The sequence below is a fragment of the Pleurodeles waltl genome, chromosome 9 (assembly GCF_031143425.1).
Source record: "Pleurodeles waltl isolate 20211129_DDA chromosome 9, aPleWal1.hap1.20221129, whole genome shotgun sequence".
Classification (NCBI taxonomy): Eukaryota; Metazoa; Chordata; class Amphibia; order Caudata; family Salamandridae; genus Pleurodeles; species Pleurodeles waltl.
Window position 1 is genome coordinate 1,079,218,076 of NC_090448.1, and position 25,760 is coordinate 1,079,243,835.

The 25,760-nt window shown below is 42.5% G+C and overlaps 1 protein-coding gene across 2 annotated transcripts in view; it reads right to left on the bottom strand.

Moving 5' to 3' along the window:
* The window catches only part of FANCM (FA complementation group M), a 666,273-nt gene that overhangs the window by 195,746 nt on the left and 444,767 nt on the right, over positions 1–25,760 (bottom strand). For both annotated transcript variants that reach the window (XM_069208717.1, XM_069208718.1), the window contains exon 13: positions 9,550–9,707. In XM_069208717.1, coding sequence (XP_069064818.1) covers positions 9,550–9,707 — 158 coding nt within the window. The remainder of the gene's footprint in view (positions 1–9,549; positions 9,708–25,760) is intronic.

Genomic DNA, 25,760 nt, shown 5'->3' on the forward strand with positions numbered 1-25,760 from the left:
GTCCATAAGTGAAAGTGGGAGTGTGCGCCATTTCGCCGCATCCACTCTTAACTCCATCATCATTATATCTAAATTTAGTTCCTGAAACTGTTTGAGGTTCGCCATTACCTGCATACCAAGGTATCTGAAACTAGCCCTCGTTGTTTTTACAGCCCATAGTTTTAACTGCAGACCCTGTCAATTTCCCATATGGTAGAATGGAGGATCCCGAATCACAATTTTCCAATGCAATTTCCATCAGGACATTTCAACACAACTATAGCCCAAACGGCCCCAAAGCGTACTTTTTGTGATTTGGTGTAAATCTGTTGAGTAGTTTTTGAGAAATTAAGGTCCAACATTTTTGGAGTCTGGACATTGGGGGGTTTTGGCCTCCCGCAAGAGTCTCGCAGCCAAACAACAGTAAATACTAAAGCAATCTGATTGGCCGAGAGGACCTTTCATCGCTGGCCACCTCATGGGAGTGAGAAGCTCTCGTCAATCCTCCAGGAGCTCACGCTGTGATTGGCTGGCCGCAACATGAGATGAAATGTTGTCACTGCCATTTCAGGAAACGAAAATGACCCCCTGGACTTTGGGGGTTGGAGGTAAGTGTTTTAGAGGTACCAATCCACTAAGCTATTTTTTTTTAAAAACTGTATTTGTTCCAATTACTGAGACCTCGCAAGACTCTCGTAGGAACCAGCGGGTCTCACCTGCTCCTGCGAGAGTCCTATAGGAGCACAGAGGCAGCGTTGGCTACAAAAAGTCTCAGGATTGGAAAACCATTTAGAAAAAAAACAGGGGAGTAAGTGCCTGTGGTGGGTTAGCTGCGTTTGGCCAAAGGCAATGTGGCCACCCCCTTGCGTTTTGGAGCAGAGCCTGGCCTTTGGCTAGGCCCACACCGAACATGGCCATAAGCTGTGGTGACGGGGGGCTGCCTGCATTAGGCAGAGCCTGGCCACAGGCTAGGCACTGAGGCCATCCCTATTCTGAGTATGTTTCAAAGCCATGCAGAGCGGGGGGCTGGCATAGTTGCATGTGGTTAAGTATGTTAAAGTAAAAAACATGAAAATGACGTTATAGTTAGGTATGGTAATATCTTAATTTCTATTTTTTTAAAAACCTCTAAAATTCACTGAAAAAAAGTTGAAGAGACGTTATAGTTATGTGAAAACATCAGTTTCAACATAACATTTTGAACTTTAAAAAAAACACTGAAATTCACCACATATATCAAATACCTACAGCTTGCGCCCTTGCCATGCACTGCTTACGACCTCAGATATTACATCATGTTTTATGAGATCATTGACAGCATCATTGATGACAACGCTGTGCATGGCGGGGGTGTTATTAGGTCCGGTAGTTACTTTGCAGTTAAGTTAAAGGTACAAGAAAGACTCATACACTGAGCATTACAAACTTTATTGAGAAATATATCTTTGGTTGTAAATCATTTCATATATAAAAAGTAGTACCATCCTGTTGGAAATGGCTCTTTTTGCAGGGTTATCCCCAAACTTTTTGCCTTCTTCCTCCTATTTTTTGAGATCCGTTTTTGCTGGTTTCTTGTCTCTACGCACTTTACCACTGCTAATCAGTGCTGAAGTGCAAGTGCTCCCTATAGAAATTGTACTGTTGATTGGTTTATCCATGATTAGCATATTTGATTTGCTAGTAAAGTGCACTAGAGGTGCCCAGAGCCTGTAAATCAAATGCTACTAGTGGGCCTGCAGCACTGGTTGTGCCACCCACATTAGTAGCCCTGTAAACATGACTCAGACCTGCCACCGCAGTGTCTGGGTGTGCAGTTTTAAACTGTCAACTCGACTTGGCAAGTGTACCCACTTGCCAGGCCTCAACCTTCCTGTTTACTACATGTAAGGCACCCCTAAGGTAGGCCCTAGGTAGCCCCATGGGCAGGGTGCAGTGTGTATTTTTAAGGTAGGACATATACTAGTGTGTTTTATATGTCCTAACAGTGAAATACTGCCAAATTCGGTTTTCACTGTGCAAGGCCTATCTCTCTCATAGGTTAACATGGGGGCTGCCTTTAAATATCCTTAAAGCGCAGATTCTCTTTGAGAGCAGATAAAAATGTGGAGTTTAAGGTCTCTGAGCTCACAATTTAAAAATACATCTTTTAGTGAAGTTAGTTAGTTTGAAAATGCCACTTTTAGAAAGTAGGCATTTTCTTGCTTAATCCATTCTGTTACTGCCTGTTTGTGGATTCCCCGTCTGGGTGAGTTTGACAGTTGGGCTGTTCACACCTCTCCTCTAGACAGTGACACAAAGGGGGCTGGGGTGTAGCCTGCATATCTTGATTAGCCATTTGTGCTGGAGGGGAGGAGTGGTCACTCACACCTGAAAGGACTGTGCCTGCCCTCACACAATGCCGTCTCTGACCCCCTGGTGAGTGTCTGGGGCCTGGCCTGGACAAGGAAGGATCTTGCAAACACTTGAGACTTTGCTTTGAAGTTTGCCAACTTCAAAGGCAGAACTGGGTATAAGAAGAAGACTCAAAACACCAGACTTTTATAATCTTTCTGGAATCAAGAGGAACCTCTGCCCAGGGGAAGAGCTGAAGGAGGAGTATTGTCCCTTTGCTGTGTTCCTTTGCTGGACTGGCCTGCAGTTGCTGCTCTTGCCTGAAAAGAGTGCAAAGGGTGAACTTTGCTGTGTGTCCTGCTTAAGAAAATTCTCCAAGGGCTTGGAGTAGAGCTTGCCTCCTGTTGGAAGCCTCACGGACACCAAAGACTTCAGTTTCTTCGACCTGCAGCACTGGGAACTGCGTGTTTTGTGCTGTTTAAGAGAAGAAACCACTGCGATGCCGCCGCTGGCCTGCACCATGACCTGCAGACGCCACAGAGAGTCGCATTGCCCCGCTTCGCACCGTGACCCTGGTCTCACCGACACTGTCATCGGACGACTTCACAGAGCCGCTGTTCACACCGCAACCTGTGGGCCCTGCACTCCGGCATCGCCTGCTCACACCGCAGCCTGGGCATCCCCGACACCGCCGCTCTTGCTGACACCGGCGCCGCTGCCTGCACAGTGGCCTGTGGACACCGCTCGTGAGGTACACGAAGCACCGTCCCATCCTGCACTGCAGCCCCGGTCCACCGACGCCAGCATCATCGACTCCTGTGTCGTCACCAGGCATCCTGCCTGCACCGTGGCCTCGAGGGTCACGATGCACCGTCCCGCACGCTTGGGCCTACCGAGGTCAGCGCTTCAGCAACGACGCCACCGCTGCCTGCACCGTGACCTGTGGACACCGCACGTTGCACCGCCCCGCTTCACACCGCAGTCCTGGTCTCCCCGACGCCATCACCGAGCCGCTGGCTGCACTGCAAGCTGTGGGCACCACACGTCGCATCGTCCTGCTTCGCATCGCAGCCCCTACGCCATTCACACGGCGCACCGGACTTCATCAGCCTGGAGTTCGATCTGCAACGCGTGTGACCGCAAGGGCCCGACGACTCCTGCACCAACTCCGGAACAGACACCGCAACGTCAGTGACCCCATTTCTAACACATCCTAAAATATTTCCATATTGTTTGCATTTGTTTTGACTTGATATTCAGCCTTTAATTGTTGTGGTGATAACCTCACAAAGCCAGAATGTCTGACTTTTAATAAATAACCAAAAAAAAGGTGTACACTGTTCCAAAAGAGACTGTCTAAACAGAGGACAAGTGTCAGTAATAAGGTAGGAATACCCTCAAGCATCATAAAGTACGCTAGGCGTCATCATTGGGCTAACTCCTCGTCAGACCGGCACTGCAATGTCTGACGGATCATCACCCAGAAGGTGCTGACAAAAAACCGGAGATGGAATCGTGAGTCCGATAGACTCTACAGATGAGGCGGACTGTGAAGAGTAAGGAGAGTGAAAAGAAAGTTAAAATTGGCTCTGGACACTAGGACGCAAAATTTAATTTACTCAAAATGTGGTCAGGCCAAGATTAAAAAACGAGAAAGGAGTACTTCGGAGCAGTAATGGCTACCAGTACTCCTGAAAAAAAGGGGGAGGAGGAAGAGAAATACTCTATCCTACCATTTAGGGGTCGACATGTTTCACGCCTGTGCGGTCAGACAATGATCCATTGGCGCTTCATCAGGACCGTGGTTAGTAACTTCTCCTATAGAAAAAGAAGAAGAAGTAATTAAGACTTTCAGGCTCGCGTTCCCGGGTAAGTGCTCAGCCGGACTTTAGGAAACTTTCAATGCAACTTCCTTTGGTCTGAAGTTTACGCGTCCCTATGATGCCTTTCCTCCACATGGGATGGGCGACCCACCACGTGACTGACTTTGACGATTAGTCTACGTATAGTAAGTGACCTTCTAGCACTTACTTCTTCTTCTTTTTCTATAGGAGAAGTTACTAACCACGGTCCTGATGAAGCGCCAATGGATCATTGTCTGACCGCACAGGCGCGAAACATGTCGACCCCTAAATGGTAGGATAGAGTATTTCTCTTCCTCCTCACCCTTTTTTTCAGGAGTACTGGTAGCCATTACTGCTCCGAAGTACTCCTTTCTCGTTTTTTAATCTTGGCCTGACCACATTTTGAGTAAATTACATTTTGCGTCCTAGTGTCCAGAGCCAATTTTAACTTTCTTTTCACTCTCCTTACTCTTCACTGTCAGCCTCATCTGTAGAGTCTATCGGACTCACGATTCCATCTCCGGTTTTGTGTCAGCACCTTCTGGGTGATGATCCGTCAGACATTGCAGTGCCGGTCTGACGAGGAGTTAGCCCAATGATGACGCCTAGCGTACTTTATGACGCTTGAGGGTACTCCTACCTTATTACTGACACTTGTCCTCTGTTTAGACAGTCTCTTTTGGAACAGTGTACACCTTTTTTTTGGCTTACATTCAGGGAGAACGTACACTGGATCAGTAATCTCCCGGTCCCTCTATTTTTTGACGATTTTAATAAATACCCCCTCCTGTTGTGTTAGATAGATGGGGGTATGGTGTCCTTAGGGTTCAGGACTTACTATTCGGCAGACTGTTAAAAGTGCCTCCTGCTCAAATGGCTCTAGAAACACTTAGGGGAATCACTGACCGGTGGGACTTTTCTTTAGTGTGCCCCATTTGTTGGTTATGAAGCTCTTTAGAGGGTACCAGTATAGGTATTTCTACCTTGACAGTGTGTTAATATTTGTTAATTTTTGAAGAGCATTTGAAAGCATGTTCAATAAAGTACTTGTCTTGTTTATAAGGAAAAAAACAATTACCTGACAGCAATTTCCTAAGTACTGTTTGTCATGCTGCTGAGTTCCCGGTCTTAAAATTCTGTGCCTTGCTACTATGAATCAAGTGCTAAAAAGGGAAGTTGGCTTCCAGATGAGGGGGAGGGGCGCAGTAGAGGACCCGTCCCCCAGGACACTATTGGCAGAAGACTGCAGTTAATACAGTTGGGGTTCATTACACAGTCTGCGCTGTGCCCCTCAAAACTAGATTTCTAAGAGTACTCTTACACAGAACGCCGCTGTGAAGAAAATATTTCTCATGAAGTGAACTGTGACTGTCACTCAAAGGATACCTACTTTTCACACGGCAGTATTTGATGTAGGCAAAGACCCGTCTTGCAATTACATGTTTCAAAAGGCGATGCCTGCTTGGGTGATCAAAGGATGAAAAAGCTGGTCTGATAAGTAGACGTCTTTAGATTGGTCAACAAGTTAAGGCAGCGTTGGACATACAGATAGTCAAGTGTCTACTCTGCTGCATTGGCAAGACTGGGAAACACAGAACTTAGGGTAGTGGTTTATTACGAATATCTGATGTAACCTTTATTATGTAATTCAAATTTGTTTTAATTTGTAAAATCAGAGAAAAGAGTTCACAATCTCATTCACCTAGATAATGTCTGGGCGAACAGTAAATCAGTTTTCAGTCATGAGGACTTCAAATCAGGCCTTTGAATGAATTAAAAATAAAAGTTCAATCAGCTGCATCATTACCATACTGAGTTCCAATGGAACTGGTGGGTGACATACACGGTGAAAGTCCCAGACAACCCACTAGTATGACCCTTCCAATATCCAATGTGATTCAAGTGAAGATGAAACAGATGGTGAAATCCTGAAATGGCCCAGATCTGGTTTCTTATACTGTAGTACTGTTCTTGGGCACCTGACTTCACTAGTTGCAAGAGGTATGTAGAAGTTGGTGAGGTCTGGATTATCATGGACAAATACCCTCTGTGAAGGTCAGATGCATAAGAGTTTCTATTTAGCTTTACAGGTTTTCATTGTTGATGATGCTTTGCTTTGAACCATCATTCTTATGCAAAAGTGAAATGTCGGATTGGTGGAATTATTTGTGGTCAAAAGAGAGCCAAGCAGTCAAAATGAGCTACACCAGATGCATAACTTGTTCTTGCTAGGAGAGACGCCATTAAGGGTAAAGGGTAAGTCTTGAAGGTAAACCAAGGGAAGGAAAGATGAAGAAGGCCAACCTAGCAGTATTGCCTTTAATGGTTATTTCTTGATCTATTTCACTCTGGTGTCTGGGGAAAAACAAATACAAAGTTTAGGCATACTATCAAGGTCATTATTGATTAAGTCTTTACATAGCTGTGGATACGGATGAAGCATTTTTGCCTGACGAAAGCATTGTCTGGCTGATTTACAGATCAGTAAAGTGCTCTCTTCCCGGATTACTACAGCAGGGATAAGACAGCTAACTGAAGATCCTGTAAGGTAGAATTCTATAAAGAGTATATCAAAATATTGACTCCTTCCATCCCCAGTCTGTGTCATGAACGAAAAGGTGCTAAAACTCCAGGTGACATTATTGCCTCCAACAATTAAAGAGGACATTACAAGTGTCTCTTCCTCAATTACTATAGCAGGGATAAGACAGCTAACTGAAGAACCTATAAGGCAGAATTCTATAAAGAGTATATCAAAATATTGACTCCTTCCATCCCCAGTCTGTGTCATTAACGAAAAGGTGCTAAACCTTCAGGTGACATTATTGCCTCCAACAATTAAAGAGGACATTACAACTGTCCCTTCAGAATGTAGCCCAACCGCCAACCTATCATTGCATTGCCCCACAACCTTCATTAATCTGATAATATATATATATATTTTTTTTTACCAAATACACAATAAAGGTTCATCTCAAGTTGTGCTGTACTTTCTGTTAGCAATGTGGGCTTTGTTACCATGTGACATATCTCTTGGGGTTGCTGCCTTAAGTTTCATAAATGGTTACCACGGTTTAATTGCTTGAATAACCACGAGCCATCTTGCTATAGAATGGGTATTCATAAATTCCACAAATTATTCAACACCAAAACAACAAAATTTGAACAGTAGAGACAGAGGTATGCATTTTTTAATTTTAAAGTGGAAAATAAAGCCTAAAAGATCAAAGAGCCAACCATAGACATCTAGTCGAGCAAGACTGGGACAAAGTCAAACGTTATGGTGCCTGAGATGTCTCACGGGTCGGACACACAAAGTGGATTGGGCCTGGTCTCCGCTTACCTTATGACTTACCAGACATTTTGGTAGAAAATGTCTCAGAAGGTAAAGTTTAGAGGGGCGAGGAGGCTGGCAGTGTCTGAGGAGGATGAGTCACTGTCGACAAGCCCCTGGACAGAGTTGTGGTGAAGATTCCCACGTTTGTACTTATTCCCTTTTTTGGAACGCAAAAATCTCCCCTGGGGCGAAGCTGCAGGTTGTAGCCGATGAAGGTTCCATGCCGCCAGATACCTTTTCTGCGAGAGCTGCGGAACGGTATTTGCTGCTGGAGAGAAGAATGTAGCGGGAGCTACCATGAAGTCAGGCCAACAGGCAATGCATTTAGGGCAGATCGACGAGCATGTAGATCCTCGTCTCCTCTAGGTTCTTAGAGCACTTTTTGGGGAAACATTTTTTAAGTCCCAAGTTTTGGATTTTGGTCTAGCTAGGCACCTTTAGCACCACTTTCAAGGGTCCAGGACTGGAAAGGCACAGCTTGAAGAGTCAGGACTCACTCAGGCATGGTGCAGGTTCAAGAATGATAGAGCCTTTCTGTCCTTAAGGCGTTGATCAGGAGGCCAACCAACTAGCCCTTGGAGTGACTATGGAAGTCCTTTGTTCAAGTAGAAGAGAAGGGCAGACCTCTGGCTCAGACCAAGTTTCATGCTGCATAGCAGTCCTTCTTGGTGCAGCACAGCAGTCCTCTGAAGTACACAGCAGGCCACAATAGCAGGCAGTCCTCGGAGTTCTTCTGTAGGTCCAGAAAGTGAACAGAATAATGGGTCTGAGGGATTCAATTTTTATACCTGGTGTCTCCTTTCAATTGGGGGAACTTATGGAGACTTCTTTTTACAGAAATGTCTGTAATTCTCTGCCTTCGTGTCCTGGTCCCCACCTGCCTGCAGCATAATAGGCTACTGTGAAGTTATTTGTGTGAGAGCAGGGCAAAGTCTTTTAAAGTGCAAGCAGGACTGTGCACAGCTCTGCCCCCTCCCCTATCCTACCTGAGATGATCCATCCAGGCACATCTAGTCCCTTTATTGTGTGGCTGTCTGGGAGGAATACACAAAGGCCACCTGCCAACTACACAAGCCATCTGACCCAAGTACAGGCTGTAGGCGCCAAATGGTTAGGACAAAAAAATACAAACTTTCTAAAAGTGGCATTTACAGAATTGTGACTTAAAATCCGATTTTGGCATTAAACATGATTTTAAACTACAATTCCTTGGACACCAGACATGATTTTCCTACATGCTCACACTCATTAAATGTAATAAAATAATCCATCGTAGTGAAAAACAAATGTTGAGCTTTTCACTACAATGACATGTAAAGCTTGAAACTATATGTCCAACCTTTCAATTACAATGCACCCTGCCCTGTGGGCTGTCTAGGGTCTAGTTTAGGTGTGACATATGTAATGAAAAGGGAGATTAAGGCTTGGTAAGGGGATTATTTCGCCAAATCAAATTGGCAGTTTAAAACTGCCAACTGGCTGCAATGGCAGGCCTGAGACATGTTCAAAGGGATACTGAAGTAGCATGGAAAGTGCTGCCGGCCTACTAGGAGCATTTATTTTACAGGTCCTGGGTACATGTAGTACTACTTATGAAATCTGAAAAAATCGGAGGGGTGAAGGTAAAAAGTTTGGGGATGATCCAACACTAAGCATGAGGACTGTCTATAAATTCCTCATCTGGACTCTAATATATCTTAATTCCCCTCCCTGTTTCCCCAGAGCACAGAAAATAATTTTGTTGTTCCTACTGTACAGATTGCGTGAAACTCAGATATGATGTACTGCTGTATGGAGGGGTTCCCAGTGCTTTGACAGATGCTGCTGTATTCATACATCAGTTGACTGATGAACTGCTCATTTGTGATTATACTTTTGCCTACGATGTGCTTGTTAAATACAAACTTCGAAGAAAAAAAAAAAAAAAAGAAAATCTGTGTCTATGTAATGTCAAACCTATTGATCTAATAGTTTCAAGGATGTTAATTCAATGTTCTTTAGTGGACTTTAAAGGCATCAATAATGAGATCAAAAACCCTGCAGATGTGTTGAACTTACAAGTTTTTGTTCCTTATCGCTGAAAGATTCAAAGCAGGTTCGCGGCATTGTGACTTCTTTAATCCCATCACTGTCTTTAATTCTGTACAAAGTATTCCAGGCTTCGAACTCCTCAGTGGTTAGGGACCAGTCATCCTTGGGGTTGCTTTGCTTGCACACTGCAGAAAGGGACAAACGTACTGTTTCAAGCTCTCCTCGGTTTAGCTCGAATTTACAATTTTACCCGTATTCTGATGAAAAGTAGATATGTTGTAATTAACATTCATTACAGGTGATCAAAACGATGAAAGCAATTAATTATGCCTTAATCCACATTACAACTGAATAGTCATTCCCAAGATTGCTAAACTGCGAAATAACTTTATAAATACTGTTCCCAAAACATTCCCTTTACAGCATGCAGTCCTCATCCATACACAACATGATTTGTGTAAATGATGATCTACTTTACATGTGGAAGACGTGCTGGCCAAGCCATTTAATGACTTATGCGATATAACGAATAAGACCAAAGTCAAGAAATATGAAACATCTCAGCAAGAGATAAGGGGCGTCTCTTAAAACACATGGGTATACAGAGTTGGCAAAAACTCCATCTCAGAGTGGGATCAGAGGCATACAGTTTTGGACAACCTACCATGCCCTTCTGGTACAATTTCATGCCCAACATGTCTCTGGGCAGGACATCTCAAATCAGGAAATGGCATCGCAGGTGGCTGAACACTCCCCAAACCAGGCATCTGTGAGGTCAGCAGGGACTACTTAGTAGGTAGACCACATAGGGTGGGGGAGGATGGATGTACGGTTAAATGACGGTGGGAAACACTGAGTGGTTGTGCTCCTGGATAGGAAAGCCCTGCGGTCGGTCCAAATTTGTATGTCAGTCAGTGGACAGTGAGGGGGAATGAGGTGGAGGGCCTGCAGAGCAGCGCCAGAACAGACCCACTCCCCCCTCACCACCAATGTCCTCAGCAGTTAACAGTAATTATGAAGCACAGCAGTACAATCTCAAAACAACACATTATCTACTTTGGTTGGAACAAAAAAAATAGAACGAATTGATTCTACGCCGCACAATGAAAAGAGACATTAGAATGCACCATTCACGACAGAATCCAAACTGAGATTTCATAATACAATGAAATGTAGATTTTCCTAGTAATTTATGACGGAAAGTCTTAATTTTATTAAAGACACGGAGGCGAATATTATGCGTCCTTTTCTTACTTTAATTTCAATAGCAGCAGTCAAGAAACTACAACTCCCAAGAGGATAGAGCCTCCGGTCTTGTCATAAAATTAACTCTCATGCGAATCTTACACCTCACAATAAAACATCAAAAATGAATACGAGAGAAATCACATCTGCTTCAAACTTTAACAATAAAAAAAGATGACCGACAAAAATATCTATTTGACATTCGGGAAATAACAGACGCGATTGTGAGAAACTTTAAGGAAAATGCTTCCTTAAAAAGATTGCAGCTTTAGATTTCACTAAAGGCAATGTAAACGTCCTTAAAACATGCAACATTTTTTAAACAAGTTTTGAGAAATGTATGACACATTTTTATGTAAGAAGCTGTGAGATAATGAACGAATTAAAACCACTTTGTCTCTATTCGTCTCAATTCAAAATGCATTACGGGCCCCACAGAGTGTGTGAAGTATTTCTTTTTCCACAGAACTCTTGGTTATAAGTAATAATTTACCAAGACAGTGGCGAAATCTATCAAGAATACTAGTGTGGGATACTTGACCTGGCACTGCGCCTGCCCCCAGCGCCGTGGCAATCTGATGCACTACGTGCCCAGGTGTGGGTTACTGCAGATGTCTCGGCAGCCCGCGATGGCGCTGCCCCGTCCACAGACCCCGGAGGATAGATTCGCCTGCCGAAGGCCGTTGGCCTTGGAGCGTGGCTGTTTCGTTAAGCAGATGCTGCCCCCTGTGGACTGCATGCCAGACACTGGTTGGAAGTTGATGCTAACATTCCAGCTGCCGCTGCATGCTGGCAGTGTTTGTGCAGCTTTCTCTCCTGCCAGGGTCTTCAGTTCCAAGACCCCCTCCGCGGCACGGATTCCTCTTCGTATTCAAAGTCCTTGAGTGTTTCCAAGCTGTGACGTCTTCGGGCTCCGGCCCTCCCTCAGCAGGCTCCCTTCCTGGTACAGCTCCGTGGCCTCCTTCTGCTCCTCTACTTTCCTGTCCGCCTTACAAGTGCCCTTGACCGTGGGCTGCACGTTTGTCGCCGCGTGGCTTGTAGTATTTTACAATCCTTCACAATTCGTGTATGCGTGTGGTGGTGGCGGTGGGGGAGCGGGAGTTGGGGCGGGTTCTGAGGGCACAGTGAGGACCACCTCTGCCATCCTGCACTCTAAGCTCCTTCTCCCGTGATGAAACCCCGCGAACTCTCACAAGGATTGAACTCTGTGCCCCGCGGGTCACAGCACTAAGTATCAAGTTTCGGAGCTATTTTATGGACATTCAAACTTGTGACTTAGATAATAATCGCAGATGTCTACAACCAGCACATAAACCGCACCATGCATCCTATCAGTACTGGAATCCAAGACCTGCTGGATACACAGCTCTATGCAGTGGGAACCTTAGCCCACTGAGCTATCTTGCCAGTATATGTACTAGGCTGGGATAAACAGTCAGTGATCTAGTGCAGATAGCTCAATACTGTGGCAGTCTGGGGGTAGTTTTAAGATCAAGTTTGTGGTCAACTCAGGTTTTCGTTCTCCTATGGTCATTAAACTAAGTGCCACTGAGTAGGAAAAACAGGCATTAAAACAGCGCTGTTACTCTACAAGACTGAGGTGCATGTGCTAAAACATGCAAACAGCATTTCAGCAGGCCTGTGTTTGAATGAGTTAGCACACTTAAGTGAGGCCTATCAGCTATACCAATGCTTGCTGGCAAAAGTAGTCTAGAAGAAAAAAAAAAGTGGGGCATGTTATACCAGCTCATAGGAATGCAGTCATCAATAATGGAGCCAGTGCAGTGGTACAGTGATACAAGAGGTCCTTTGCACCCCAATTATGACACACTCTAGTCAGAGTGTAAAGGGTAGTGGAGTCCATATCTGTGCTTGCATCAGGGCTCATGCGCCTTTGCTACCACACTGTTTGCCCAGACAGTAAGAGTACAGCATGCGTTGAAAGTTAAGAAGAGCGTATTGTAGGTTGCCAATCCTTAAACCACCAGAATAAATATGAAAGGTATGCATGCATATTAGTCCTGGCCCCTTGATTAACAAGTTACTTACCTTTGGTAACGCTGTATCTGGTAGCGATAGGATCAAGTCGCAGATTCTTTATTTTAGAATTCTCCCCCTGGCGCGAGCCTGGATCCGGAAAATTTTCCATTAGCATGTCTGCGAGTCGGCAGAGGGCGTTGCACGACTTCGTAACTACATCGTCCACCAGATGTAACAGCAGCAGAGTCCATTTAACCACCTCACCAACATCAGTTTCTTCTGTGACTATTTTCTGCGCTCAAAACGTGAAGCCACATTAGAAGCTACCTATCGAAATAGTGTGCTCTGAACAAAAGACACTTGTGTCAATTAATCACTGTTTTGGAAATTCTAGGTGTTGACTCCCAAAACGAAATCTTCTGAGACATAGAGGACTCAGTTCACAGAGAGGGGAGGTTGGATGGTCGTTAAGGAATCTGTGGCTAGAACCTGTCTCTACTAGATACAGTTTTACCGAAGGTAAGTAACTTGTTCATCTGATAGAGACATATAGCAACAGATTCCTTACTTTAGAATCAGATACCAAAGCATAGTAACCCAGAGGAGGGACTGTAAACTGAAACCTTCAAAAAGTCTCGAAGTATCACAAAACCGGTCTAGAACAAGATAAAGACCGGACAATCATAATACTGAAGGAGAATAAAATTATACTCTACAACATCAAAACCTGTGGAAGGAACCACAGGAAAATAGAACCATAAGACATGAAAAACATGGAATAAGCTCATCCATATAAGTATGTTAAATGTGTGTCGGAAGCAACCCAAGTACATGGAAAGTCTCCTCTCAAAAGAAAACTCCTCTAGTACAAAAGAAATAGACCATGCGTTCTTAATAAAAGTTATGAGCTAGACATTCTTATCAGTACAAGAACTGTGTGAAAACCACATTAATAAAAGTCTTGAAAACGTTAATAGTTCAAATAAAGAATCATCCATGATCGTTATCCGTAAATTATGTGCACAGATCCAAACCGGTCTAAAAGAAGTCAAAAAGACCAGGCATTAATAAGAGTGTAGGAGAGCCCTAACATAGTTTACAACGTAAAAGCCACTTATAAGGAGATATAAACACTGAAAAACACGGAAGAAAGAAAATTCATGTTAATCCGTATTAAAGGCGAGCCAACACAAATAATAAGCTACTTGCTCCCTCAATGGGATGTGAATCCATGCACTAACTCCCCATCAAAACTGTGGAAAGGCCACAGTAATGACATTATAAAGACAAAGAAAATATGGTTAACAACAATATCCATGATTAAGGGACAGCATCGCCAAATCAGCTAGGGAAGATAATTTATTTGTTCATATATGTAGTCTGAAAGAACATGCTCTATTCATTGGAACACAGATCAGTAGAACAAGCCATTGAACAGTTCCCCTTACACTATAAAGGCATAATCTACCAGACCTACACTATAAGACACCCAGCAAATGTTTATCTCTTGCAGAAAGATGATACAAACAACCTCAAGAATTCTCAAAATATACTTACTCACATACGAGTATAACAACCAAACACCTATGTAGTAACCAACAAGTAATTAAGGCAAAGAAAGAAGCCTTAATCATCAGGCATGAAAAGCTCCATAGGGTTTTAGGGCACTATATTATTCTAATAATAACAAAGAAATTTGGCACCTGCCAAGCAGGAACACCCACTGGTCGCCCCACTTGGTTTATAACACAAAATATACCAAAACATGGTCTTCTGTTGAATATGTTAGAATAAATAACACCATACTAAACAGTAAGAAGTTATGAAGTAGCCAGAGGTACAGAGGAACCAAGCTAATGGAGTATTCCAACCTCACTGTCACGAAAACACCTTAAAGCAAAGTCTGTCTGTGCACCAAATAAATGGGCACCATCAAATGGCATGTCAAGCAATGCAGCTTGGACTGCCTTCAAAAGCCCTGAGGTACGTAACCAGGCACAGCGACGTAGCGCAACTGAGGAAGCTATAGCCCCAACCCCCAGAGTCAGTGGTATCCATGCCACAGGAAATGATTAGTTTAGCTGCTTGCTGGCCGTCCTGAATCATAGGTGCAAGAATGCTCCCGATTTCTTCCGGGGGCGAAGGTAACATTTTCAATAATGAGTCCCATAAAGAATGAGGGAAACGTCCCAGAACAAAAGTTTTATTCACAGAGCAGAACTTGTGGAGGGAAAAATATACCTGCCACTGACGTCTAGACTCCTGGACTCTATCAGATGGGACATGTGGAAGAGACTCCATATCACTGCAAGCTAAAGTGGCCTGTGCCACCAAACTCCAATGAGTAGGATGTCTTATTAGACAAGCTGGATCATCGGGGGCAGGGCGTCGCCTGTGGAATATAGCCCGGTCAACAGGGGAATTTGTATCAGGCTTAGCCCAAGCCTCCAACAAGACATCATGAAGGGGTTTGCTATGAGGAAGCACTGGTTTAACCCCTGTTTGGTTTTGATGGAGGACATCGATGAGGGGATCTGAAGCTAATTCCACTGAAGGAAAAGTCAGGTCCAACATTACCGCAAGCCTCTTCAGCATGCCTGCAAATGAAGAGCTTGCCTATGTAGCAAGTTCAGGGGGTGAAAGTAAGCCTGAAGCTCGAGAAGAATCCCAGCCACTAGCTGCAGCTAGGTCAGTTAACCAGCTGTCCTTGCTATAAGGTTCAAGTCCTCTACCGCTTCTCCATCAGCATCCTCAGTAGGTCAAACATGAGTAGATTCCTGTGAAAGAATATCAGGGATAACAGGCATGAGTTGTGCCATTCCCAATGTTAACTGGTGTCGAGAAGGCAATATCTCGATTAAATTTCAATGTCAGATTGAAAGAAAGATTCAACTTCAATCGGCGGTGCCAGCAGAGTCGCTGGAGTCGGCTGATCAAATACCGGTGCTGAAGGTGGGAACCCTGAACGGCTGTGCACAGCTTTGTCAACTGATGCTGAAGGCCTAACAGAAGCCAAGGGCGAACCCACCGACGTGGATACAGTCAAGGCATTCCTCACCTCCTTGTGATCCACAGGTGCTCCAGGAGGAGGTGACTGATCAAAGATAGCGTGAAGGGAAACATAATAGGCACACATCTGATCTTAAGTCGCCCCGCCTCTTGGAACGGGAGGAAAATGCGGGTTAACCTTGTCTCCTCAACCAAGGAATGGCTAAAGGTCATGTGCGGTGAAGTCCGCAATTTCAATGACTTCGACCGCTTGCTTCAAGACTTGCCTCCGGGCATCAATGGAGAATGTTGTCCACAAGAAGGCTCCTGGAACGGCCCTGCAAACAGACGTCAGTTCGAGAAGGACACCACATTTGATGGGAGGACTTCTACATCCGCTCTGCCAGAAGCTTCATTTGATGATCTTGCAGAGCCTTCAGCAGAAGTTGCCAACAGGAGTTGCACTCTTCGGTGTCATGGTACTTGCCCAGGCACCAAATACAGACCAAGTGGGGGTCCGTAACTGACATTTGTCGTCCACAGGACCCACAGGGTTTAAACCCCAAAGATATTGAAAGCATACTGTTTCCAGAACAACTTAATGTCAAGGGAGGCAAAGATCGGCCTCAACAACCATCACAGGATCCACGCTTCAAGCATGGAAAAGAAGGAACTGACGGCAGAACGTCGGTGGTGTGTGGGGAGTGGTGAGGTTATATAGACTCCGCTGACATCACATCTGGTGGACAACGTTATGGAGCTGTGCAATGCCCTCAGCAGACACACTGACGTGCTATGGAAAAAGATTCCGGATTCAGGCTCGCACCTGAGAGGATTCTAAAGCATGAAATCTGCACACAGAGGTCTCTTTTAGATATACCTCTGTAAAAAAAAAATTGTTGGCCAGAGATTTTCATGTTTGATTTGTGTTTTTGTATCATTAGAGAAGTAATTGAGCTTGGGTAGACATTGCTAATCGGGGCCGATTTTTCTGGATAATATTTTTAAAAATGGCGATGTGTTGCAGTGATGTTGCAATATTTCAGGAACCATGAGACCTATACAGTTTATTTCGGTGTCAAAACATAGGTTTTGGAGGTTAAGTAGTGCTATAGAGACAGAAAATAACTCCTCAGAGCAACCCTTTCACCATTTTCCAAAATGACGGCTCTATAATGATGTGTTTTAGCCATCATATTGGTAATTTATTTTAAATAATGTTTTTGTTTCAGGTTATCTTTAGGACTCAAATTCATACTCATGAGCAAAGCAGGTGATAGCAGAGGATCTTTACCTCCTGACAGAGTGTTGCTAACTACAAAGTCTGAGGACTCCTTCAACAAAGAAAAATTGCCATATGCCAAACTAATCAAAAAGAAATCTAACATCAACTGAGGCTGGACAGAAGAGAGTTCGAGATGGTGCAGAAATACGGCAAGACGAAATTCACGAAAGATTGAAATTGATGTGTAAAGAGGATCAAATATTTTATCATTATAACAACGAGCCGTATACAATGGGAAAAAAAGCGTGGAAAAAAATCATCAAAAAATAGCAGAAACCAGTGAACCACAACAAGAATCAGAGTCTTCTGAGAAAGCGACGACAAGTAAACCCAATGCACATCCACAAAAAAAAAAAAAAAAATGGCTACCCCTCGCTCGTCCACCTCCAACAATCGACCAGAAAGCAGAGGATCTTCAAAGTATTATCTGTGGTGTAGCCAGAACAAGGGTCAAAGGGATTAACGAAAGAAGTACAGAGTATGTGTCTCCAAAGGGCAAACATGTTTTTATCTGCAGCTAGTTTCTTCCAAGATTACCTTTTCAGCCGAGTAGCTTATCTAAATAGCAAGGTGAATGTATCTGCAGCAAATTTGTATGCCCACCCGAACTGCATGCGTGCATACATTTTATAATATGAATGTACAATGAGCTCCCAGCAGCAATGTAACTGCAAGCCTTCTGTTAAGTTTGCACTCTTTGAAAAAGCAAATTAAGTTTTAAAGCCACTTTTGAATGCTGGCTATAGGTTCACACTCAGTGAGATCAGATAAATAATGGTCCATATTGATGAAACTGTACTGATCCATAATAATGAAATACAGATTTTTCTGGTGAGAATGTACAATGACAGAATTCATTTTTGTCAGTCTAACAAAAATAATGAGACACTTATGGTGTTCTCAGCTGATTTGACTTCTGAAGTACTTGCTGCCAAAATAAGATCACAGGATGCAGTAAAATCAGCAGGAAACCAACCATTTTAAGAAGCGTCCTAAAAGATTTAGATTTTGGAATTAATGATACATTTTGTGATGCTCCACAGCTCCACAAATCATGGGAGTCAAGAAGAATACCTGGTGTTGTCTTAACATTTTTTATACCATTGTTTAATATCAGCAAATCAAAACTGTTCCAAACTAAAGTTCTTGAATTCGCAACAGAAGAAGACAACCTTGATGATGGCTTTGAAGATATAAGTGGAAGACAGTCCCAGGAACAGTCTTAAGCTGTGCAAATGTGCTTTCTTTTCCAAATATTGTTTTATGAATTACATCACAGCAAAAAGAAAACTCCGCTACACATTATGACTGCCCACACAATCTATGACAAGTGCAAAATTAGATAGCTAATCACATCAATGAATAGGATTGGTGTGTAAACAAGTTATAATAACATAATATGGAGCAGGAACTTGTTAGCAGCTCATGCTGAAAAATCTTGTGAATCTGACAGCACACCATGTCCAAGTCACTTTACCAGGAAAGGATTTACAATTGCTGCTCTTGATAATTTTGATTCTGAAGAGCTCTTCTTTGTCTGAAACATCCAGCACACATGATACTGGCATAGTGATTTTGTAAGAATGTACCAATGAAGTAGCTGCTGGAAAACAAGCTGTGTCAGTTGTAGGCCAAAACAAACAAAGCTGCAAACTTATAGCCCACCAGCCTTGCCAACGTGTGCAAAATCACTACAAGTCATCAACACTTCCCTGTCTACCAGAAAGTTTCAAAGTGGGTGAGGACATAGATATTCTTCTACCTGGTGCTGAGGTCTGCAAAGCTGATATAACTGAATTTATCATATCGGTTATTTGGTGCAGACTGAAGGATGAAGAAAAGTCAGTTCCTCTGTGGGGTGGAATTCATGCTATAATCTCCCAGAACATCATCTCACTGAAGAAGGTTGGGTTTTTACCAGTAATGCAATCTCCAGTTACAAACTATACAACAGTATACACAGCTCCAAAAACATCCCAAATGTGTGAGCTCAGCTTGAAGAACAATCTATCCTGCCAATTTTCTGCAATGAATGTGTTTTCAGTTTTGTAGCTAACATCTTTATGATTAATCCAGCAAAATATGATGATCTTTAACCAATGATGGGCGTTCTCCACGACAAAAGTTGTGATGCGGTGTGTAGGAAGTTCTCAGTGGATGTGGCATAGACGATCAACTTATTGAGGCTGAAATCTTTGGAATCAAAACTGACCAATCAGTGTTGAGCGAAACTCATTAAACCAGTTTGTTACAAGGTACGCTCATCCTATCTGAGGCTATAGAAACATTGCGTTGGAATGCTTTCTGGACAAGAATGAAAAATAAGATTTACATATCTTATCTCAAAAGTGAACAAGCCACAGGGTGCACTTCATTCAAAAGACATAATGCAAAACCAGGCAATGTTCAACACATTCAGTTCAAAATCAGAAAACTAAGTTCGTAGAGTTTGTAAAAGAATGTGAAGAAAAATCAGAACTTTGCCAAGTACTGGGGAAATGTTTTGCACATGATAGCTCTAGTGAAATACTTGGTAAATACTGATCAGGAAGGTGATTGGGACCTGAGCATGAAGCCTGTGGAGTCACTGATTACAGTGTGTCATGAATTTGATTGCATAAACTACCTGAGATATGGGTCCTGGTATTTGGAAGGAGTGAAGAAGCTAGAGGTGGAAAAACCAAACCTCTACAGAAAGTTAATCCAAAGACATTTTGTGGTGAAAGACAGACAGGGAAGGTTAAAAAATGTGGCTCCAGGTATGAAACTAGAAGAGACGAACCAGAGATCATAGAAAAGCTCCAAGGGAATTGTTGGTCAGACACGTAAAAGTGACTATGTTGCTTAATGGCAGCTAGTTTACCATGAAGTCCTTTCTATTTGCAATGTTTTCAGAGAGATGACAAATTCAAAATTAATGGACCATTGTGAAACTGTTCCTCACCACAAACTTGTGGGAAAGAGAGGGGAACATTTTAATAAATATGTTGACAGCCTTCTTCATTTCATGCAGCAGCAAGAAAACCCCTTTGAAATTACAGCCTGTGCCAATCGAGCCACCGTACTGTCAAATGACACAGATATTATTGTGCTACTTCGATTTGTTGCAATGTTCATAAGCCAAGGATTGTCAGAGTTACGGATATGTTATGGAACAGGCGAGACAAGACACTTAATCCCGCTTCATATTATGTGCAAGAAACCTGACCCACAGATGCTCAGTGTTCTTATCAAGGCACATATTCTTAAGGGTAATGACATTATAAGCGAAATTGGAACAAAGCTTGGAGCTTTAACTGCTGAACCTGTGAAATTTCTAAAAGGATTTGCTGAGACAGAAGAAGAATGTGACTTTAAAGCAGGAAAATACCGTGTGTGTGTGTGTGTGTGTGTGTGTGTAAAATGAGTTCTGACTGTTACACGTTTGACGATCTCCGGTACAGTAAGTCCAAGATATCAGTCCCGCCAAGTGACCTTCCACGGATGTCATATTCTATGCATGGACACATTAAAAGAGCGTTCAACTTGATCAGAAGATGTGAAAATATTTTGGATAATGCAAATGTAGAGAAAGATCCCTGTGAATTTGGTTTGGAAGATATTGATGATGTGCTAAAACCTTAGACATTTTTTAAAGCCTCTACCCACAGAACTCACACATACTTGCAAAATCTGAGCTACAAAATACATTCCTGTCAATATGCTCTTCTCAAATGTTCAATATCGAAACAAAGTGAACTATGAAAATGTGTCTAAAACAGGAGTGATAAACATTAATTTTTTCATATTCAGATCATAAACATTGTTCTGTGGACACATAAAAGGATTAAAAACCATTATTTGTTTCATTCCTATATATGTCTCTTCTTCCTCTATTATAGCTGCCAGTTTGGAAAATGGTGGAAGGGTTGCTCTGAGGAGTTATTTTCTGTCTCTATAAGACTATTTGACCCCCAAAACCTGTCTTGATACCAAAATTAAGTATATAGATCACATGGTTCCTGAAATATTACTTCATCACTGCAACACATCTGCCATTTAAAAAAAAAAGTCATCCAGAAAAAACTGGCCCGGATCAGCAATGACTACCCTAGCTAAATTACATCTATAATAATCCACAAAAAAAAAAGAAAAACTCTGAACAATCATATTTCTTTTACGGAGGGGGCCTGGAATATATGTAGTGTAGAGCTATCATCATGTACACTGAAGGCATTACCAACCCCTGGCAAATTCTTTCCTCTCCTCTCAAGGACCGGAATGGCCAAGACCACACTAAGTTTAGTGGTGCACCCAATTTGCATATTGTCCTTGCATCTGCACACATTAAAAACAAACTAAGAGCTCTCGCTGTGGCTGTTGCTTCTCCTCCCCCATTGTGTAATGTGTTTTTACAAAACAAAAGACTAATGCTCTCTTTGCGCAGTCAATGGCTTTCAATGTAAAGGAAGACTTACAGATACATTCTGCTGAGATGAAGGATTGCCTCTTGGAACTAAAAGAAAGCTGTGGATTGTCTCTGAATGCATTCTTTCTCACTACTATGGGCAAAGCTCTCACAGGTACATACGTCGCTATGTCTGACTTTAAGGAAGTCACAGAGGAGCAGGGAAAGCTCTGCTGAAATCATAACCTTAATAGTTTAAAAGTGTATACCAGAGAGTACAACAAATGAACATATCCAGGTGGGATTCTGGGCCAACTCACCTTAATATTTAGCTAGGGGAATGGAAAGGATGGGAGTGTGGGCGTCTTACATTGAATTTGTATGTATTCTTCTGTGATAACGTTCTTGTATGGGCATGGACAAAATGCCAGCAAATGTAAAAAGTTTGAACTAGCTTGGATTTTGCCTTAAAACAGATTTCAAAGCACATTGTGACAGCTCAAATACCACGACTTGGATATATTTTTTTAAACCTCGCCTATATGCAACTTTATTTTCTGCTGCGCTATTGTAAATAATACAATACATAGGATGGGCTTCGGGTGAGTCCCTTACTCATGACTGTGTGACCTTTTTGTCTGTCTCCCTGCCTTGCTCTTGAGTCTGTGGTTATTCTCCTTATTCTTCTGTTTGTAATGCCTAAGAACAATTTTGCTGCACAGTAGTCTGTTTGGATGGCTTGTATTTTTACACTGTTGACATCAAACCATACTTTGCAGTGCATGTTAGGGACTTTTCTTTCTTTGTGATCCCACCTCCTCCTTCCATCCTTTTGTTTTGTTAAAAAGTACACGGACCTAGTCGCTTTCCCAATACTTGTTTTATAGAGTGCTTCATACCACACTTCTGTTGTTTCTAAGCTTTTACACCACTTAATGGTACTCAAAGTATTGACCTTGGAAGGATGGAACACGGAGCACAAATTCTGTATTACTGCTCTTTTATACATTTACAGCAGGTATGAAAAAATAATATGCATTGGCAAAGGCAATAACTCTCCCCAAACAGTGTTATAAGTGTTGGCAATGTTACTGTGTTTGTGTACGGAGCTATAATTAGGTGCAGACCACAAAATAACACAGTTAAGTCACAGAAATATCAGTGGCACACTTTATGTCTGGTTCACACCAATTCTGGGTACCGAGAGCAAATACAATTATAACACACTCATTACTTTAGAGCAGCATGCAAACTTTTGCGCCAAGTCACACATACCAGCTAGGTGATTCATGTTTTGCAGAGGCACAAGCCTTTGTGCCAAATGTAAACTAAGTGCCTGAGCGGCAACTACTTCTAACTGCATATTTTTAGGAAATGGAAGCATATACTCAATGAATTTATGCTTTTTAAGACATAGAAAAGCATAAAAAGCATAAAGCTTTTTAAATGAACACACTTGCTACTGTACTTTGATTCTTAAAAAGTTCTTAAGTCTTTATTTATGAAAATTACTGGTTAATAATTCGGTCATTCCCATAATTTAGTTTTCAAAAATGCCCTTCTTTCTGCTTCCAAATTTTGCCATCTAGTAGTAGCAAACTGTAGATTGTCAATATCAGTCAGCAATAATAATCTGTTGCTTATTACTATCACGGAAAACACACATGTTCATGGAGCCTTGCAGTAGCTCTTACATATGTCACATCTCAACCTCCTTCAGTATCGAGCTTTGCATTAACAAACAATGGAGAAGGGGGGTCAAAAGCTTACCACTGCACATGCAGCCGCGTCTCCACAGATCTCCTTTGGGTTCGCATCACTATTCTCATAGGCTAAATAGCTGAAATCAGAGGTGAGTAGATGGAGAAATGCTGCAAGGAGGCACTCCTGTTCTGGAACCTGCTGTGTTTTAAATTGAATGCTCTTTGGAATGATGGATGACCCATCCACCACATGCACCACATGCAACAGACCTCCCTCAATCTAATAGGCTTTAGCAATAAAAGACGAAGCGAAGAAAATAAATTGACTGTGCAGTCAGCCACTTTTGAAAGCATTAAACATATGCAACAGAAACGTTCCTACACAACTTGTCACGATGTACAAACAAACCAAGAGTAACATGGACATTATATTAAGAATGTGGTATGCTATAAAAGTATAGTTTTGTACAAGGTAGATAACGCTGCAGGACAAGTAAACATTTCTGTTCTATTTTTGTGAGATTTAGACATGTTAAGTGTTTTGGGCAGACAAGCTGTCCAGTCATTAATGGAGCACCATTAGGCTACAAGACGGCCACCGCATTTGACACTGCCTCTATGACTGTAGGATGGTATTTCCGCAAGACCTGCTGTCCTGACTCTGGTGTTTACGGTAGTGCCTGTGGGAGGCGGCATCCAGCCTTTGCTCACTGTGATGGTGGCAGCAGCGGAAGAAACAGCAGCATAATACATGCACACCAGGCAGCGCTGCCATAGATGTCAGTGCTAGTAGCCAGGACTGTGTTCAGTTTACACTCATTCACTGTGATGTTTTTACCCTCAAGTTGTTAATATTGTTTTCATATCAACAAGTTGCTGTTGGCATAGAGGTGAAGCATTGTATTACATGGATGCCACAGGAGGGAACTTATGAATAAAGATAAACAAGCCGTGATGAGGGAGGGGGTGGAGCACGAACAGGCACCCTGTCTGACATTTCATCTCTGTCTTTGAATGCTCAGCAAATGTGAGGAGATAAGAACAAGAGTTACGGAACAGAGTGAAAACAGGACCAATTGTGTGACTTTTTCACCAAAGAAAAAGTAGTTCCTGAAGAATATGCTAAAATGGTGACCATTGGATTGATATAGTTTTTGTTCCCTGCTCTCGGGCTAAACACAGCAAGAGACAGCAACAATGGAGCTAGCAAATGGGAAAGCCTATGGGTGGGCTGAAGCTCACAAAGTATACAACATGTCTTGAAGCGACAGCGCAAGCGCTGTTTAGCCAAGACCTAAAAAAAGGGGCAAAAAGCTGCATGGACCCGCCATATGCTTGCAACACAAAATTTTAATTTAGAAACGATTCAGTGATGTGGCTGTTTATCCTGTTGATGCTTTTAAATAATGAAGTTCCCAGCTGCTTCATGCATTCTCTTTAATATTATGTTTTGTGAAGAAGACAAGAAAAAACCTAGCCAGGCACACGAATAGTAGGAAGCTACAACGTTAGTGTCACTTAAACACTACAATAGCACCTTAAAATACCACTGGCAGAACTAATAGTTTGCTGAGGTCATGCTTGAGCTTTTTTTTTCTATTTATTTACTGATCGAAGTTGGATCAGTAAATTAAATAAGCAGCACAAAAGCATTTTTTTCAAAAGAGGGTGTGGGAAGCAACACAGAGGTTGCGGTGTGTAAGCAACATGGAGAGTGGCAAAAGAAAAAAAGACCTCAAGTAATGTGCTCCAGGGGAGGGACAAACACAAGAGGAAGGAAAGGCCACACAAGCTAACAAATAAAAAGCAAGCAAATGAGTGACAGTAAATGGTAAGTAATGTTAAGTAATAGGAAGGTTCTAAGCCCACTGTAAGCTGACAAAACGTTTTGCAAACCTATGCGGTCTGGTAGGTGAGAGCAAGAAAGCAGAAGGAAAATAAGTCCCAATCTAACTGAGCAACCTAAGTGCAGGCAATATAAATAACCGGTATATAACGGTAAAATAAAAAAGCATACCCAAATCACCATGGTTACTGAAGAAAGCGGAGGTATTTTTAGGCAGATGTGAAAATGTGCATATGCTTTGTGCGGTCACTCAAAGTGAAGGGAGCCAATGGGTAAAGTGGATTGACTTTTTGCCTCATGGTGTGGTATACGGAAGCAAAACATTAATGACAGTTTAATCAACTAGTAGAAAAGCCTGCTGACCAAAAGCCCCCAATGAATGTATATTATTAATTATTTTTTGGGAAAAAACAATGTGGCGAGACAGCTCAAACTGAAGTCATATTAATATTGGTCAGCAAGGCCATGCACTTGCTAGAGACCGCTGCAAGAGAAACAGTCCAGATGTTCGAAACCGAGGAGTGCCAAGTCAGAGGCCAACAAAATCAGCACACCTGATTGGAGCAACACCGGTTATATAGGCACCCAAAAACAATTTAATTCTCAACATACGCTATATAAGGAGGTAATATTAGTGAAGATGTTTCACTGTGGAAAATAAATGCTTTGCAGGCCTGTGTCATTTTAAGGGCATATTGTCATTTTGACTTGTATGGAATAACTGTTATGGAACTGCTATTAACCTAGTAACCTGTTTAAAAATGTAATAGCAATAAAAAAAGCACACTGAACGGTTTCTAGAGG